Genomic DNA, 20,190 nt, shown 5'->3' on the forward strand with positions numbered 1-20,190 from the left:
TTTTTTTGCCATACACTATACAATTACATTACTGTATTTTCATGCATATAATATGTATGTGATATGTGTTTTTTTCAAGCTGTGGAAGCTGCTGTGTTTTATATTCATTGGTGGCACCACAATCTTTTCAGTGCTTAGGGACTCTAAAAGTGTTAATTCAGCCCTGTTTGAATGAGAATTCAAACATGATCCACAGGGGTTTCACCCTTTGTATGCTACATTAATGGATACAAAGGAAGAAGCAAGAAATGAGATTTGCTTTGTTTTGTTCCTATGGTACCTTTCTCCTAGGACAGGGACGCAAGATGGACCACACAGTCAACAAAACTGCCTGTTCATCTTTCCATTATCTTGTTATTTGCAGCCTTACCTCCACAAATCAGAAATCAGCTTTGTTTCTTCAAAGGCAAATGTTACTGAAACCGATCTTGCAAGCCATTTTCCCCAACCCCTCAGTTTGACAGAAACATTTATATTAACCCCTATTTCGTATTTGCTATAATATGTGTGTATGTTTCTTGCCCTCAAGACAACAATTTTTCATTCCCTCTACTGGGAAAATAAAAGATATAGTCTGATAGGGGCTGTACTCAAAGCTAAAATGAGATACAAAATTAAAATAAAATAGTTAAAATAAAATCTAGTAATAAAGAAGTCTACTAGGGACTGTGTGATAAACAAGCTTCATTCTTATTCAAATCTTTTTTACATTCAGAGTGAATTTTATTATTGGGAGCATGCCAATTTTATAGTAAAATCTATTTTCACAGCGTACTGACAGAAAACTACCAACATGTCCTGGCTCTGGCATTTGCTGTCAAGCAGATCAATGAAGATCCACAACTTTTACCCAATATTACGCTGGGTTTCGATATGTATGGCGGAACTCTGAGTGAAAGGCAGACGTATCAGGCTACCTTGCAATTTATTTCCCCAAAGAAGAGTTTTGTCCCCAACTACCGGTGTGGAAAGCAGGAGAATCTACTGGCAGTCATTGAGGAACTCAGATCCAGTCTCCGTCACCAGGTCCCTTATGTTTTGTGCATGTACAAAGTTCCACAGGTAGGCTTGTGTGATCCTCATGTGTGTGCTTTGTTTTAAATGTGTGTTTTCAAATCCTTCTCCTCCATGTAACCATGGGGCATAATAGAACATCTTCCAATTACTAAATACACAGTATGTTAATAATCATGAGGGAGTGCTTTGATTATTGACAGAAATAATAATTTTAACGTATGCCAAAGTACAAATGTTCCAGCTTTCATGTACAAATGACAGACTGTCATCCTGTAGAATCCGTGCTTTTGTCCTTTCCATCTCTCTTTAGCTCTTGTACAACCATGGTACAGTAAATGCAGAGGACATCAGCTGCTTCTCCTTATATGAGATGGCACCAAAAGGAACCCTATATTATAGGGGGATCCTCCTATTGCTACAGCATTTCAACTGGAAATGGATTGAGTTCATTACTGCAGAAGAATTGATCTTGGAATGGTTCACTCAGAAGATGCTTCCAGAATTTTCCAGGAGTGGCATCTGCTTTGCAGTGATGGAATCATTCACCAAGGTATATTATGACATTGAAAGGGGAAATGTTGCGGAGAGCATAGCAAAAATGTTCAACCTAGTCATAAACAGCAACACCAATGTCTCGGTTTTCTGTGGAGACACACATACATTGACCGTATTGAGATGGGTGCTTGCAGAAGGAATGAAAGTTGTAATGAAACAACCAAAAGGCAAGGTTTGGATTCTGACTGTTGGGATGGAGCTGAAACATATCAGCAGGCAAACAAGCGGAGCCATTCAAGACTTCCATGGTTCTATATCGTTTTCCCTTCCCTCCAAAGAACTTCACGGATTTCCACAATTCCTTTGGAGCAGAAACCCTTCCATTGCTCATGGCGATGGTTTTCTAAAGGACTTCTGGACTCATGCATTCAACTGTACCTTTCTGGGTTCTGCTGATGATGATTGGAATCAGAGTGTGTGTACTGGAGAAGAACAGCTGGAGAATCTTCCCAATCACTTTCCCCCAAAAAGTATATCATGGCAGAGCTACAGCATCTACAATGCAGTCTATGCAGTGGCTTATGTGTTGCATTCCATTTATTCATCCTCTCGGCTGAAGGGAGACGGAAAGAAGTCTTTGAATTTTCAGCCCTGGAAGGTAATGAATTTAACTGTCTAATCTGGGTTTAGTTCATCTGTTACCGAAAGCACTGTGGAATACGTAGCATGAGTGTTTCCATTCCAGTGCTGGTATTGATTGTTTGTAGTTAAATATGTGGGGAAAAAATGGATTGTGTTTGAATTGGGACATAAATCCTGTTTTATATCACCTTGCATGATAAACACAATGACTTCAAAATGTGCTATTTGATGTGAGTCACCACAGGATGGGCATGTTTCGTTGTTGATCTTAGAAAATATGTCCACATTTTCATAAATTATTTTTTGGAATATTACTAAAGCTTGTGCAGTATTGGACTATGGGATATTTATTATTTCATCCATGAGTAACAGAACTGAGTGGGTTGCTCTAAGACTTTCTTCAAGCAATCTATTATTTTGTTCCTACTGTTCGTATGTGCTTAGCTTTGCAGAGGACACAGGAAATTGTCCTGCACAAAGACAGGGATTGTACTCAAGGTATGTTTTGTACAGATGGCAAAGACCCTGAAGAATCTCCACCTGAAAGAAGTATAAATACCCAAATACCCTTTTAGATATAGAAACCAAAAGAAGAAAGAGCTTGAGTAGGTATTACTTGAAGAGTATACCTGCTGTTTCATAAAAGAAACAATCTAATTGGTATCCAAAAATGCAACCATCAGAGATTTAAAAAAAATCAATGTTCCTAGCAATATCTAGAAAGTCTGGAACACCTACCAGAATCAATGACCAAAATCCTGTTGCTTAGCATAGCAAAATGTAGTAGAGTAGGGAAGTCAACTCCTTTGTAATTTCCATTGATTGAATGGGTCTATTTTAGTTCCAACAGTGGGTTGAGTTTACCAATGTAAAAGTGTAATTACATCCCATGATAGATTTTTTTAAAAAAATGCAATGTCCCTTATAGGTTTTTGAGGAGTTGTAAGGGTTAATTGGAAGTTTACTGGAAGGACAGATCTTGAAGCAGAGGCTCCAATACTTCGGCCATCTGATGAGAAGAGAAGTCTCCCTGGAAAAGATCCTGATGTTGGGAAAGTGTAAAGGCAAGAGGAGAAGGGGTTGACAGAGGATGAGATGGTTGGACAGTGTCATTGAAGCTACCAACAAGAATTTGACCCAACTCCGGGAGGCAGTGGAAGACAGGAGGGCGTGGTGTGGTCTGGTCCATGGGGTCACAATGAGTCGGACACGACTTAATGACTAAACAACAACAAGGGTTAATTGTTAAAAAGTTAAACTGTGGTATATGTTGCACTTCTCTTTTATAATTAATTTCAAATGTTCAGTCATTGTGTCCATGTATTACTTATTGCCCAGACTCTCAATAGTGTTTGTTGGCAACATGAATTCTTCCTTCCTTCCTTCCTTCCTTCCTTCCTTCCTTCCTTCCTTCCTTCCTTCCTTCCTTCCTTCCTTCCTTCCTTTTTATACTGCCCATCTAACAAACTGCTACGCTGGGTGGTGTACAAAAAGAACAAATGCACAATCATGTACACACGCATCTGAATATTTAACACCATTTTAACCCCATCTACATTTTTGAGGACAACTTACAGATCCACAGAAAAACAAACAAACAAAAAAGCCCCTGCTCCCACCTTTGCTAAGAAAGTATTGTTTTGCTCTTGTGTGTTCACCATAGCTGTGCAAAATGGATAAATTTAGCTCTATGTAGGCATCTAGGAGAACTTTGGGTTAGGTTCTAAATTGTCTGTGTTCTGTACAAGCTGACATTCATCCAGATTACATTTTTCTCCTCAGGCAGAAAGAGTCAGAACTCTAATATTGTTAGTAATATTGTTATTCTTTCCCCCCCGACTCCAGCTCCTCCGCACTTTGAGGTCTGTGTCATTTAACAACAGTGCAGGGGAAAAGATTTCCTTGGATCAGAAAGCGGATCTGTTTCCACGACTGGACATCATCAACTGGGTTACCTTTCCAAACCAATCTTTCTATGCAATGAAGGTTGGGTGGATGGATCCCGAGGTTCCTACAGAGAAAGCACTCAATATTAATGAAGATGCCATGGTATGGCACAACTGGTTTAACCAGGTAGGACCCAAGTGTAGGCAGTGTATGGAGGTATTTCTAAAGTGAATGACAGTTTCTTTTAAAGTAATTTCTCTTCTGCAACACAATATGTGTGCTATTTTTGTTCCCTACTGTATGATGAAGCCGTGTATCTGTTTCTGTACTCAGTAGGCTGGTTTGAAATCAATACATGCTCCACTGGGTGCATGGAAAGGAGTTTCTTTGACCCCTCTGTCCCATAAATGCCCATCAAGCCCTCAAGAAGGGGTACAGAGATTCTTTAGGGAACCTGCTGCATAGAGTGATCTATAGTGAAGGAGAAAGTCAAACACACAAACACTGCCTGGAGATTCCTACTATCATCTCATCTTTTCCACTTGTAAGAGCCAGAATCTAGATCCAACTCAGTCCTCATTCTTTCCAATAATCAGAAGATGTCAAGAAAATGGTCTTCTAACGGTTTTAGATTACTTGTCTTGCATGACTTGTTCTGTAGTGAAAAGAGTTTATAAACATGACACTATTCTTTACAAAAGAAATGAAAAGAGCTTGAAGGCTGTCATAAGTGTATGAGAGAAATAATGACATATATATATTTTTTGGTCCAGAAAACACTACTTGAGGGCTTTGCTCTTCTGTTTGTAGGAATATGGGATTGAGACCAATTTCATGCTCCCATGTAACTCATCAGGATCTCTTCATACTTCAGTAGCTGGCAGGAGGTGCACTGCTTTGGTGAGACTCTGCTAGCCACACACTGGGCAGACGGGCTAAATATGACTTCTTTACAGTATCTCTGTACTATTTGCAACACCATACCAATTTACTTATTCAAACATTACAGAGTCCATTCAGGTACAACAATTATATCCATCAGGAAGCCAAAAGGTCTTGTTCAAGTATGTGTAGCACATGCTCTAGAAGCCCAGATCAGGATTTTAGGTCCCACATGCTTCTTTAGGACAAAATTTCCTTTGGATATAACTTCGCGAATATATAACTTCAGTTCCTTTGTTGATATATAACTTCAGTTCCTTTGTTGAAGTCCCAGCCAATTTACAGCCCCATTGGGTGAGGCTCCTCCTTTTTCTCTCATGACTCCATCCCTGGATTTGCATGTAACTCTGACCCCCCTGCATGCTGGATTCCATCACAACCATACCTAATGTGATTGCTGTGCAGAGGAGGAAGACAACTGTATGAAGGGAAGCAGAGTCATGTGCCCAAGCATGCACACCCAGCTTACTGAGAACCTTGGTCCCAGCTAACCCAGCTGCTTACATGAAAACCCAGTTTCACTTTCTTTCTCAGAGCTGGTGTTTCTCTCTTGGGAGATCCATGTGGTTATGAACAGTCTTTTACCAGTAAAACTTACAGCCCCTCTCTGCAGTCCCTGGTTTGCAGATTATACCATATTTTTCCATGTATAAGACACCCCCATGTATAAGACGCCCCCCTTTCCTAACCCAAAATTAAGAAATCTAAGTGGGGCTTAGCAAGTGTAGGGGGAAAGGGATCAAAGCGTTGCAGGATTGCTTTGGTCCCTGCTTTCTCCCTTCGTGCTGAGCCCTGTGGAGCTTATCAAAAGGACAGGGAAAGGGATCAAAGTAATCCCACAACTGCACAAACATTTTGATCCCTTTCCCCCTTATACAGCCACAGGATTGCTTTGATTCTTTTCCCCCTCCTTTTGTTAAGCCCCATGGGACTTAGCAAGCAGAGGGGAAAGCAGGGATCAAAGCCCTGCAAGAACAATTTGATCCCTGCTTTCCCCTCCACTTGTTTTTGTACTCTCCTCAGCTTACTTCCATGTATAAGATGACCCTCAATTTTTAGTCCAAAAATGTTAGACAAAAGTATAGTCTTATACACAGAAAAATATAGTACTTCCTTGGCATGTTATACAAATTTTATACTAAAATTTGTTGAAATCCTCTCGTGGGCACTGGATATTGAGGAATGGTCAGACGTATGGTAGGAACTAAAAGCCTATCTTTTCTTTCAAGAGACAATGGAGCGATAGAATGGCAATGGGCCCATGTCCTCTCCACTATACTGTCATTACTGGACGTAAGCCCAGCCAGGAGGTAGGCATCAGATCAACACTCTGCTTTCTCAGTGTTTTGGATCCAAGTGTTCAACCAGTTGATATTGCTCTTGCAACTAATAAAAGTATGACCGTCGCTTTCCCCATAACTAAATATCAGTGTGTGGTCTTTTCCTCCACTTCCTTTGCGTGACACGTTGGTAAATTTGTGATGTGGAAATAGCTGTAACTCCTAAGCCTCACTAGTACAGAAGAATATTTCTTGGCACAGATGAATACTCATCGTCCAGAAATTCCTTGAAAAATAAAGTAAAATCTTAAAGGAACAACAAAAAAACCCCCCACAAACCCACAGAATTAAAAAAAAAAACAAGAAGGAAGAAAAGCAAACTGATTTCTGTATTTTTAATTTTCATGCAAAACCTCTAGAAAATTATGGCCAAATCTTCTCAGTGCTCATGTAATATTTGCAATACTAATCGTTGCTAATTGTGGGTGACTATTGAGAGGTTGGAGCACATCTTGATCATGTGCTTGGTCATACCCATAGTTTTCCAAGTGCACTGCATCCTTGTATTTCTTCAATTAGCTGCTCTTTGCCTTGGCAGTTTAAGCAAATCTTCTGTGATCACCAATAAGATTCTGGACCATTCACATTTCCCCCTCAAACCTTTCACCATATCTGAGACCAGAATCAATCACGCTACTTAGAAAACAAGCAGAAGCTCATGTGATACTGTATTCTCTCCTACACAATCCCAGTTCCAAGATATATTATCCCAAGTTTTCCTTTCTCCTCTCTCCCTGTTGGCTAGGCAAGACCTGTTTCTCTCTGTAATGCCAAGTGTCTCCCTGGCTACAAGAAGGAAAACAAGGAATTGGAGTCTTTCTGCTGCTATGACTGCATTCCATGTCCAAAAGGATGGATTTCAGAGAAATTTGGTGAGAGACTGCAACATTGCATTATATATTGCACAGGGCAAGGCTGGTGAGGTCAAGAGGGTTTTCTCTATTTGTCCCCCTGGTGAATACAACATTAAAGTTTTTTATGAGGGCTAATACGAACATGAAATCTTACAATATGAAGACAATTCTTGAAATTTAATAAGCTCGAACTCCTGACTGAAACAAAAACAGTAAGATTTGTAAAGTTTCACAGCTAAGAGCTCAGCCATGAGAAAGGCTGGCAAAACATGGAGGTTCAATAAAGGCTGTGGTTTCCTTTAGTAGTTCAATGTATCCCTTCATGTTACATTTCCCTCTTTTTCAATTTATTGTCTTTTCAAGTGAGTCTTCTCATTATATGTCCAAGGCATAAAAGACATATCTTCATCATTTTGCCTTCTAATAAGAGATCAGGATTAATTCAATCTTGAATCTAATTGTGTGTCTTTCTTGCCATCCATGGTTTCTGCATTTCACCTACTATCTTAATATCTGAAGAAGATAGAACAGTGAACATGTTCAAACTAACAGCACTGTGTGTTTTTTTAGATACAGCTGACTGTTTGAAATGCCCAGAGGATCAGTATCCAAATAGGAATCAGAGTGCTTGCATTCCTAAGACTGTAACTTTCTTATCTTATGAAGAACCTTTGGGTATCAGTTTAGCCACCTGTGCTGTTTCATTATCTTTGACCACTGTTCTAATACTTGGATTGTTTGTGAAACATCGAGAGACACCCATCATCAAAGCCAACAATGAGAACCTCTCCTACACTCTCCTCATCTCCCTTTGCCTCTTGTTCCTTTGTGCTTTGCTGCCCATTGGCCAGCCGAAGAAGGTGACCTGCATTGTCCAACAAATTGTGTTTGCTATCATCCTCACTATAGCTGAATCTGCTCTATTGGCAAAAAACATCACTGTGGTTCTAGCATTTATGACCATACAGCCAGGTTCCAGGATTAAGAAGTGGATGGGGAAAAAATTAACCAGCTCCATTGTTCTTTCATCCTGCATACTTCAAGCAGGCGTTTGTATTGCAGGTCTGGTGACCTCTCCCCCATTTCTTGATTCCGATATACATTCATTACCAGAAACAATAGTTCTACATTGCAATGAATCCCGGTCTCTAATGTTTTACATTGAAATTGGCTACATGACCTTGATGACTTCTGTCACCTGTGTTGTGGTATTCTTAGCTCGGAAGTTGCCTGGCAGTTTTAATGAAGGCAGGTTCATCACTTACAACGTGCTAGTATCAGGTGGTGTGTGGTTTTCAGTTTTTCCAATATATTTGAGCAACACAGGGAAATTTATTGCAGCTGCCGAAAGCTTCTGTGTCATAGTCTCAGGAGCTGGGTTTCTGGGTTGCCTTTTTGTTCCCAAGTGTTACATTATCCTTTGGAAAAACGAACTAAATAAGATAGAGCATTTTAGAAAGAGATAATATTGGACAAGGACCTTTATTGTAGATACCTTTTATAGCCTACAGTGTATTCTCACTGTTCAAAGAGAATTGGGAATTGTACCAGATTTTGTGAAGGTAATCCTGAGCCGACTTTGAGATAGAAAGCCACATTTGGGCAAACTCTTTCATTTTTCTCAATACCATTTAAGCTCTAAGATCCTCAGTGATCATGCCACCACAACACACCAATTGCCACGAACACAGACATACCTCCTGTAGGTACCTACAGGATTCCAGGTTGGTTGGCAAAAATAATAATCATTTCCCATTTATGCTCTGTACTCATCAAAAGGACAATTATTATCAGTTTGAAAATGTATAGAGAAATAGTAGCAGGACTATCAAGAGAGTTTTGTTTGGTGGACACTGGCAAATCAGAAGTGATTTATTTGGTTGATTTTGTTAGTTCATGGGGCTGCAGGGCAGGTGCTAAAGGGCCTGCCTCATAGTCTCTCTTCTCTGGAAGATCTGAGAGATGATGTGGGTTTCTTAAACTCTATTATATGTACTCTGTCATCATGAACTCTGCCAAATTGGATGCCTAAATAGGATTGACACAATGAAGTTATCCATCTACGGCCTGGAGTTGGGACCTTGCCCTCTCCCTATGCTTCAAAATGAATAGGCACGTCTCTTTAAGTGACAGTGTCAGATGAGCATGTACCAAATCCAGCAACTCTATAGTCCTTATAAAAGAGAATACACATTCATTTAATGAATTCCTTTATTGAATGGGGAGTCAGCTCCTTGGTGACAGTATGACTGCCATATTATTGCTTCCTTGTCAGGCTGTTCTCTGAACCAAAACTTCATATTTGATTGTGTCAAAGAACAAGCCAGATCAAAGACATATCTAGCCTATCATTCTGTTCAAATAGTTGTCCACTAGCTGCACTGAAATTGCCTTAGAGACAATTTGCCCTGTGTAACATGCTAACCTTGGGTTGCCGCTGGTGGGTAGTGTCAGATCGCAATTACACTGGTAAAAGAACTGTTTTTAAAAACACATTTATGTTCCAATTATTTGATGTTGAAAAGAGTGTCTCCCTTATGCAAATGGAGGCCCGGATTATTTTGCCAGGGAAGGGTTTTTATAGGTGGATCACCAGCTAAAATACTGTTCTGCTATAGGGTTTTTAAAAATGGTAAACGTGTGAAACTCCATTCATTATATTTACTTCTGCATATGTAAACCCTTGTCGCTGCAAATTGTGCTTTGGGGTAACCAGCTAGAGATACTTGGAGAGGATGCAGGAAGGAAGGAGGGATGGAAGATGTGTCAGGATATTGTGGCCCATAATGTGGCCCATCATGTAGAATTTGCTTTCTGCAAATGAACCAGAGTGCATGAACCAGAGTGTTCTGTTAGGAATCCCTTTTATAACAGGTGTGCAGCTACAAGGTCAGCAGATGTAGCTGATGCAATACTCAAAATGTGTATTGGCCATGATGTAGTGTCTAGGAGAGGACACAATGTGATGTTCCAGTGATTGGTTGTTCGCTTTATATAAGAGCTACACAGTATAGTGAAATATGGAGCTTTGTATGGAGAGTTGCTGCATGAAGTGCTGTCCGTATATTTTACGTATAAGTGCATTGTTTAGTTTGCTGTACATAACTCTGCTGTACATATTTTAGAAAGGAGTCTCTGTGAGTCTCTTTACAGTTGACCTGGGAGACTGGCTTGTCTCAGATCCATTTCCACACCCAAAGATTCCTGACAAAGTGTGTTGGCAAAGATGTTTGTAAAAAGCTTGGCTGCTTCTGTCCCTTTAAAAATTCATTTGCTGGTTACTGGGAGGCGGAGAGAAGGGGAGGACTGGATGAGCAGACAGCTGGAATGGGAAAAGGGAAACCAAGCTGGGTTCTTCAAGAAGGAGGATTGTTGGTGTTTACACAGATATATTTGTGTGTGTCCGTATGTGTATCTCTCTCTGTGTGTGTGTGAGAGAGGGGGGGGGAGGGCTAGCAGGAGAAAAATTGTGTGGGAGGACTGCATCCCAACTAGAATGTTCCCTAGGATGCATCCCATTATTATTTATTACCAACTCCCCTCTATGCTTTGTGGGAGGGAAAGAGACCCAAACACACAACCCCACACAGGGGCTGTTCTTGCTGGCCATCTCCCAGGGGAGAAAGCAAACATTTTTCCAAAAAGTCCAAATGATTTTAAATGGAAACTATTTAGAACATAACTTATTGAGGGACAAATGTAAATATAGATAAGTTTAGAGTTTGAAGTCCATATATCCTTTCAAATATTTCAATCCCTCACCCTTCATGGGCCAGTCTACCAAGTATGAGAGTGTGTAGTAAAACCAGTCAAAATTCTTTAGAGTTTGCTCTCCATTTCAGCAATGTTATTGCCACGCTGGAAATTCATCTCCTGTCCCTACCCTGTAGAGCAGTGATCTCCAACCTTGGGCCTCCAGATGTTCTTGGGCTACATCTCCCAGAAGCATTCACCACCACTTCTGCTGGCCAGGGTTTCTGGGAGTTGAAGTCCAAGAACATCTGGAGGCCCAAGGTTGGGGACCACTGCTGTAGAGAACCAGTGGGCCCCCCACCCCCTTTGGTCTAAAATGTTTGAAGAAGTGGCTCCATTCACAAAAGCTCACACTGAAAAGCGACAGTTAGTCTGTGGCCTACCACAATGTTTTACCAATGCTTCACCATCCCCTTCTTCTATGGGCACCCTGAGGCTATGCAGCTGCCCAAGGCCACAGACGCTGCCTCTTCTGGGATGTCGTGGGAAAGTGAACTCCTTCGCCTAACCCACTGAAGTTGTCCAGCCAGCACATGTTTACCTACATTGCAGTTCTTCTTCTTCTTTTTCTTTCCCAGGATTTGCCTACATAGACTACACGTAGCTAACACCTTGCAAGTGGCAAATACCTGTGTTGCTGAACTAACATTTCTGTTCAGTTTTCCTATGACAGTGGTTCTACAAGGCCTGATAGGGATAGGGAGATATTGCAGTTTTCTTAGAGCTGTTCTGTGCCTGCTTGACAATTTCCCTCTGTGCCTTTCAAAAAGTCTGTTTGCATTGATGCTGTCACAGGGTGAACGTCTTTGCTCAATTTGCAATCTTAGACACCTAATATCTCCACTAGTTCAATGATCTTTTGCTTCTGATTGAGAAGATAGGATCTATCTGCTACTTCCTCAATTGAATATCCAAAGAACGTATGACATTCCATTCTTCCTTCACTTCCACTTCTTCGCTGAGATGATATACAATTTCCTTTGACTTCTATTTCTGATGGATGCAACAGAATGGGCCAGATTAAATGTTTGGTGCAATTTGTACTTCAAATGTTCTAGCTCCACTCTCTTGACCTTGCTTGATATCTTGCTGTAGTACAATCCTGATCAACCATTCTTACAGACTATTTCAATTTATTCAGGCCTCTCCTTAGTTTACGTACTAGATTGAGTTGCTTAGTGGTGATGAGGTCTGCTACATGTACTGCTCCTCAACAACCTCACTATGTACGAACATGTCTAGGGGTTTCGTTTTCATATCTTTGGGGAAATTTACACTTAGGATCATTGTTATGATGTTGTGCTTGTCAATGGGATGAAGGATTCATCAACGTCTTCTTTCTTCTTCAGGAAACCTTTGGCCAGGAATCTTACTTTGTACTAGTCCACTTCTCCTTGTGCACCGTGCTTCATCTTGATCACCCATTTGCATTCAGTGGCTCTCTTGCCCAGTGTTCGCTTGTTGGGGTTCCATAGCATCTTATGTGATGTCTACTTGTCATTTTTTTACTATACATATTTCCCTCTTCAGACTGACCAAGTTGAATTCATTATCATATAATTGTGGATCATTGCTGCTTATCTTGCCTCTTAATTTCTCCCTCTGTCTTCCACTGAAGTTAGGCCAATATCTGGTTCCTATAAACATACGAATGGTATTAAGTGGAGAGGGAGAAGATAAGTTCAAGAAGATCTTTTGACCTGTTGCAATATGATCCTTATTTTGTACTTGTGTGAGAGACCTCTATTCCTTCAGCTCTTCTTTTGGGGATCCCAACATGAGGGCAAAGGAAACCGTTTTCCTGCCAGTTGTTCCTTTAACTGAGAAGAAGAAACACACCTGCCTGTCAGTCCTTCTTCTAACCCAGGGAAAGAAGGCAATTTCCCCACCAGTTGTTCCTCTAACCAAGGGAAGAAGAAATCTGCCCACCAAGCACCCTGCTAACCCAGGGGAAGAAAGGAACCCGCCCATCAGTAATTCCTCTAAGCAGCGGGAAGAAAGAAACCTGCTTCCAATCATTCTTCTAAGCCAGTTAAAGAAAAAGCCAATATCTCTGCCAGTTGTTCATTTAACCCATCTAGCCCAGGGGAAGAGGAAAGCTGCCTGCCAGCCACCCACCAGTCATCATCATCGAGTCAGGGTCAAGGAGTCGGAGGAAAATATCTATGCCTGCCACTATGCCACTTCTGGGTGTCATAAGAAAAAGCCAATGCCTGCTGTTATGCCACCTCTGAGTGTCAGAGGAAAATGTCTATGCCTGCTGTTGTGCCACCTATCTCTGTATGCAAGCTCTGTCACTTTTCTGGGGGTGTACACCTCTTTGTGGGTGTATAACCCAAACATCGCCAAACTTGGAGGGATTGAAGAGGAGAGACAGGGAGGCTTCTCTGCTATTTTGGTGTCTCTAAATCTCTGGGGGGGGGATTTCACAGGGTTTTAAGGGCAAGTCAAATTGATGAATGGATGGACTGATTTGTCAGAAAAAAATTGTTAATTTATGATTCACAATTCATCGACCTTCCTGAATTATGAATGGTGACAAATCTCCATATTCTTAATTCATGTCCTTCACTTGTTCATGCTAACAGTACTGCATTGTTTTTTCAGATGCGGCTGACTGTTTCAAATGCCTAGAGGATCAGTATCCAAACAGAAATCAGAGTGTTTGCATTCCCAAGACTGTAACTTTCTTATCTTATGAAGAACCTTTGGGTATCAGTTTAGCCATGTCTGCTATTTTATTATCTTTCACCACTGTTCTGATACTAGGAGTGTTTATAAAACATCGAGAGACCCCCATCATCAAAGCAAACAACAAGGACCTCACCTATGTTCTTCTCATCTCACTTTCCCTTTGGTTCCTTTGTGCATTGCTATTGATTGGCCGTCCTGAGAAGCTGACCTGTCTCGGCCAACAAATTGCCTTGGGGATCACTTTCACCATGGCTCTTTCTGCTATGTTGGCAAAAACCATCACCGTGGTTCTAGCTTTTATGGCCACCCAGCCCAGATCCAGAATCAAGAAGTGGATGGGGAAAAAATTAACCCGTTCCATTTTTTTCTCTTGCTGCACAATTCAGGCAGGCATTTGTCTTGGATGGCTGGTGACCTCTCCATCGTTCCCTTATTCTGACATGCATTCTTCACCAGAAGCAATATTTCTGCAATGCAAGGAGTCAAACCACATAATGCTTTATTTTGACGTGAGCTACACGTACTCACTGGCCCTGGTCAGCTGCATTGTGGCTTTCTTTGCCCAGAAGTTGCCCAACAGTTTTAATGAAGCCAAGCCCATCACTTTCAGCATGTTGGTGTTTTGTAGTGTATGGCTGAATTTTCTTCCAGCATATATGTACAGCAAAGGGAAATATGTAATTGCAATGGAAATCTTTTGTATCTTAGCCTCAGGAGCATGGCTGCTGGCTTCCATCTTTCTCCCCAAGTGCTACATTATTCTTTGGAAACCTGAACTGAACAAGTGGGAGCATTTTAGAAGGAAATGATAGACAACGGTCCTTACTGTAGATTCTTTATGGTTTATTCTCATTATTCAAAGTGGATTGAGAGTCAAACCCGGTTTTATAAACATAGTCTTGAGCTGATAACAGTTAAGGAGGATGTCACAGTCTCAAATGACACACCCAGATATTTAAGATTCTGAGTAATAGCCATCAACACCACTTCTCGAAGAGTTTTATCTGAAGTGCATTTCAATGTTTAACCACTGAAGGCAGAAATCTGGTTCTGGGCAAGAAGCCTTGATGGCTTTGAATGCTGTTCTTTTATGATGGAAAAAGTGCAAACTGTTTTTAAATGCCTCATTCACAAAGTCTTGTTGTTGACACCAGTAAAATGTTCCTCTGTGATGTGAGTTTCCGTATGACCTTGAAATGTTAAAAAAGGAAGTCATTTCCTGAAACGGAGTGAAGTCAAATTCCTTAATGGAACAAAAACAGTAAGAGCTGCAGAGTTTCACAGCCAAGAACCTAGTTATGAGAAAGGCTGGCAATACATCGAGGTTCTATAAGGGCTGCACCCAAAAAGTTGGTCTCTCCTTGACTTGCATAGCTTGTTCTCCCTGTCACCTTCTAACAGATCCTTTGCTTATTTATTTCTAGCAAGAGAAGAGACACAGGCTTAAGAACTATACATAATTTAGCAGTTTTAGAGGTGTGATAGTGAGAAACTAGTTACACATACAGAATAATCATAAATATAATCTTAGGTTTACAGAGCTGGAATGCATCCAATGTATTGTTGAGTCCAGCCCCTGTCAGGGAAGCAGAGTGGGGAATTGAACTCCCAACCTCTGGGTATTCCACCAGATACCCAAATCACTGAGCTATCCAGCAGAAAAACAACATCTGCCAGAAATGGAAGATGCAATAATGTGTCCATTGAACTGTGATTCAGGCCAGTCTCTATAACCAATGACTAGTTCTAAACTCATTCTTTAATTGCTATCCATTCTGTGTGCCTTTCTTAACAGGAAAACAGTTCTTTTGGTCTGATCAGCAATGCCGCAGAAGACACCCAATTTTGTGTGGTTTTAGTCACCTATGATTATCAAAATCAGTTCACATTAATTTTAATGTCTCTAAAATTCCCTGTGGAATTCTGGTGTAGAATAACAAAACTCTGAACAGATGCAATTGTATAAATCTCTCTGTCTTTACACTTGAGCATAAACACTCAATATTAGAAATTGTGAAAGCTTCCAGGGATTGAATTTTGGTTTCTTTATGATTTATATCATTTGCTTCAAACTTATCTGAATATAGAATTATTACTCACTATGTGAAGACCTTAAAATGCTAAAAGCCATGCAAATAAACTGCTCAGGCTTTGTCAACTAGACCTCTACATCTATCACACAAAAAGAACATTTGGCCATGGACCAGTACTGTTTCTGTGAGATTTATTTCTGTTACTGTTTCAGACTGCTCTTTCTGTTTCTTTCTGCAGGCAGAAAAGTCTCAAGCCAGACATTACTCTTGTTTTGATTTGGAGCAGGTCAAAATACATCTTCAATGAAGATGTTGGTAATTGAACTTTTGCTGCTTCTGGTTCTGCTCCCCCCATGTGGTGTGCCAGCTGCAAATTGAAATCTGTGAGATGTGTGAATTTCAGCCTGTTCAGAGATATTATCAGCCTGGAGAGTTCATCATTGGAGCTATCTTGTCTCATTCTGCTTTCTTCGCCCATCACACTAAGTCTAAGGCAAAAAGGTCTGGATCTACATAAGATATTTGTTTTGTATATATCCTCTTCTTCCTTCTCCTCCTGCTCTTCTTCTAAATTATCTTCAACTGGCATGTGTGAGATGAATCAGGTATAGAAGTGGACATTCAGAAGAGTATCTTCCTAGTATGCCAAGTGACACTCCAAGCATACTGGTGACCTATGTTGAGAGTAGAGATTCCTCCTTTATATGTAGCCTGGATGAACCTTTAAGCAAAACAAGCATGTTCTTAGGGCATCAACAAGTGAAGGGGGGACCATAGAGTTTTTAAAGTGCCTGTTTAACCTTTTTAAAGTGCACAGTTTACCATGGACCTATGGTGCAAATGGTGCACCCTCCATAACAAAGCTCTTTTAGGAGGTTGGGTTGGGATAAGGAAAAAAAGAGCTGCTGGTCTTTTAGACATATGGCTTCTGCACAATATGTGCAAGCCAAAGAAATAACAGACACTGTTAAAAGCATCCCCAAAGGGGTTTTAAGGTCTTGTTTGCGTTTGTGTGAAAATGGAAGGTTTGGCTGCAAGTTGGTAATCTGACTGCATGTATGATTTTGCATATGATACATGGTTCTTTTTTTGCCATACACTATACAATTACATTATTGTATTTTCATGCATATAATATGTATGTGATATGTGTTTTATTCAAGCAGTGGAAGCTGCTGTGTTTTATATTCATTGGTGGCACCACAATCTTTTCAGTGCTTAGGGACTCTAAAAGTGTGAATTCAGCCCTGTTTGAATGAGAATTCAAACATGATCCACAGGGGTTTCACCCTTTGTATGCTACATTAATGGATACAAAGGAAGAAGCAAGAAATGAGATTTGCTTTGTTTTGTTCCTATGGTACCTTTCTCCTAGGACAGGGACGCAAAATGGACCACACAGTCAACAAAACTGCCTGTTCACCTTTCCATTATCTTGTTATTTGCAGCCTTACCTCCACAAATCAGAAATCAGCTTTGTTTCTTCAAAGGCAAATGTTACTGAAACCGATCTTGCAAGCCATTTTCCCCAACCCCTCAGTTTGACAGAAACATTTATATTAATCCCTGTTTTGTATTTGCTATAATATGTGTGTATGTTTCTTGCCCTCAAGACAAAAATTTTTCATTCCCTCTACTGGGAAAATAAAAGATATAGTCTGATAGGGGCTGTACTCAAAGTTAAAATGAGATACAAAATTAAAATGAAATAGTTAAAATAAAATCTAGTAATAAAGAAGTCTACTAGGGACTGTGTGATAAACAAGCTTCATTCTTATTCAAATCTTTTTTACATTCAGAGTGAATTTTATCATTGGGAGCATGCCAATTTTATAGTAAAATCTATTTTCACAGCGTACTGACAGAAAACTACCAACATGTCCTGGCTCTGGCATTTGCTGTCAAGCAGATCAATGAAGATCCACAACTTTTACCCAATATTACGCTGGGTTTCAATATGTATGGCGGAACTCTGAGTGAAAGGCAGACATATCAGGCTACCTTGCAATTTATTTCCCCAAAGAAGAGTTTTGTCCCCAACTACCGGTGTGGAAAGCAGGAGAATCTACTGGCAGTCATTGAGGAACTCAGATCCAGTCTCCGTCACCAGGTCCCTTATGTTTTGTGCATGTACAAAGTTCCACAGGTAGGCTTGTGATCCTCATGTGTGTGCTTTGTTTTAAATGTGTGTTTTCAAATCCTTCTCCTCCATGTAACCATAGGGCATAATAGAACATCTTCCAATTACTAAATACACAGTATGTTAATAATCATGAAGGAGTGCTTTGATTATTGACAGAAATAATAATTTTAACGTATGCCAAAGTACAAATGTTCCAGCTTTCATGTACAAATGACAGACTGTCATCCTGTAGAATCCGTGCTTTTGTACTTCCCATCTCTCTTTAGCTCTTGTACAACCATGGTACAGTAAATACAGAGGACATCAGCTGCTTCTGCTTATATGAGATGGCACCAAAAGGAACCCTATATTATAGGGGGATCCTCCTATTGCTACAGCATTTCAACTGGAAATGGATTGAGTTCATTACTGCACAAAAATTGATCTTGGAATGGTTCACTCAGAAGATGCTTCCAGAATTTTCCAGGAGTGGCATCTGCTTTGCAGTGATGGAATCATTCACCAAGGTATATTATGACATTGAAAGGGGAAATGTTGCGGAGAGCATAGCAAAAATGTTCAACCTAGTCATAAACAGCAACACCAATGTCTCGGTTTTCTGTGGAGACACACATACATTGACCGTATTGAGATGGGTGCTTGCAGAAGGAATGAAAGTTGTAATGAAACAACCAAAAGGCAAGGTTTGGATTCTGACTGTTGGGATGGAGCTAAAACATATCAGCAGGCAAACAAGCGGAGCCATTCAAGACTTCCATGGTTCTATATCGTTTTCCCTTCCCTCCAAAGAACTTCACGGATTTCCACAATTCCTTTGGAGCAGAAACCCTTCCATTGCTCATGGCGATGGTTTTCTAAAGGACTTCTGGACTCATGCATTCAACTGTACCTTTCTGGGTTCTGCTGATGATGATTGGAATCAGAGTGTGTGTACTGGAGAAGAACAGCTGGAGAATCTTCCCAATCACTTTCCCCCAAAAAGTATATCATGGCAGAGCTACAGCATCTACAATGCAGTCTATGCAGTGGCTTATGTGTTGCATTCCATTTATTCATCCTCTCGGCTGAAGGGAGACGGAAAGAAGTCTTTGAATTTTCAGCCCTGGAAGGTAATGAATTTAACTGTCTAATCTGGGTTTAGTTCATCTGTTACCGAAAGCACTGTGGAATACGTAGCATGAGTGTTTCCATTCCAGTGCTGGTATTGATTGTTTGTAGTTAAATATGTGGGGAAAAAATGGATTGTGTTTGAATTGGGACATAAATCCTGTTTTATATCACCTTGCATGATAAACACAATGACTTCAAAATGTGCTATTTGATGTGAGTCACCACAGGATGGGCATGTTTCGTTGTTGATCTTAGAAAATATGTCCACATTTTCATAAATTATTTTTTGGAATATTACTAAAGCTTGTGCAGTATTGGACTATGGGATATTTATTATTTCATCCATGAGTAACAGAACTGAGTGGGTTGCTCTAAGACTTTCTTCAAGCAATCTATTATTTTGTTCCTACTGTTCGTATGTGCTTAGCTTTGCAGAGGACACAGGAAATTGTCCTGCACAAAGACAGGGATTGTACTCAAGGTATGTTTTGTACAGATGGCAAAGACCCTGAAGAATCTCCACCTGAAAGAAGTATAAATACCCAAATACCCTTTTAGATATAGAAACCAAAAGAAGAAAGAGCTTGAGTAGGTATTACTTGAAGAGTATACCTGCTGTTTCATAAAAGAAAGAATCTAAATGGTATCCAAAAATGCAACCATCAGAGATTTAAAAAAAATCAATGTTCCTAGCAATATCTAGAAAGTCTGGAACACCTACCAGAATCAATGACCAAAATCCTGTTGCTTAGCATAGCAAAATGTAGTAGAGTAGGGAAGTCAACTCCTTTGTAATTTCCATTGATTGAATGGGTCTATTTTAGTTCCAACAGTGGGTTGAGTTTACCAATGTAAAAGTGTAATTACATCCCATGATAGATTTTTTTAAAAAAATGCAATGTCCCTTATAGGTTTTTGAGGAGTTGTAAGGGTTAATTGGAAGTTCACTGGAAGGACAGATCTTGAAGCAGAGGCTCCAATACTTTGGCCATCTGATGAGAAGAGAAGTCTCCCTGGAAAAGATCCTGATGTTGGGAAAGTGTAAAGGCAAGAGGAGAAGGGGTTGACAGAGGATGAGATGGTTGGACAGTGTCATTGAAGCTACCAACAAGAATTTGACCCAACTCCGGGAGGCAGTGGAAGACAGGAGGGCGTGGTGTGGTCTGGTCCATGGGGTCACAATGAGTCGGACACAACTTAATGACTAAACAACAACAAGGGTTAATTGTTAAAAAGTTAAACTGTGGTATATGTTGCACTTCTCTTTTATAATTAATTTC

The 20,190-nt window shown here is 40.3% G+C and overlaps 1 protein-coding gene across 1 annotated transcript in view; it reads left to right on the top strand.

Moving 5' to 3' along the window:
- The window catches only part of LOC144583683 (vomeronasal type-2 receptor 26-like), a 28,646-nt gene extending 15,901 nt beyond the window's left edge, over nucleotides 1–12,745 (top strand). Inside the window, exon 2 of the mRNA XM_078378045.1 lies at nucleotides 771–12,745. Coding sequence (XP_078234171.1) covers nucleotides 7,714–8,643 — 930 coding nt within the window. The 5' untranslated portion in view covers nucleotides 771–7,713 and the 3' untranslated portion in view covers nucleotides 8,644–12,745. The remainder of the gene's footprint in view (nucleotides 1–770) is intronic.
- The last annotated feature ends 7,445 nt before the right edge of the window (nucleotides 12,746–20,190 follow it).

This window comes from Pogona vitticeps, chromosome 6 (genome assembly GCF_051106095.1).
Source record: "Pogona vitticeps strain Pit_001003342236 chromosome 6, PviZW2.1, whole genome shotgun sequence".
In the NCBI taxonomy this organism is placed as follows: domain Eukaryota; kingdom Metazoa; phylum Chordata; class Lepidosauria; order Squamata; family Agamidae; genus Pogona; species Pogona vitticeps.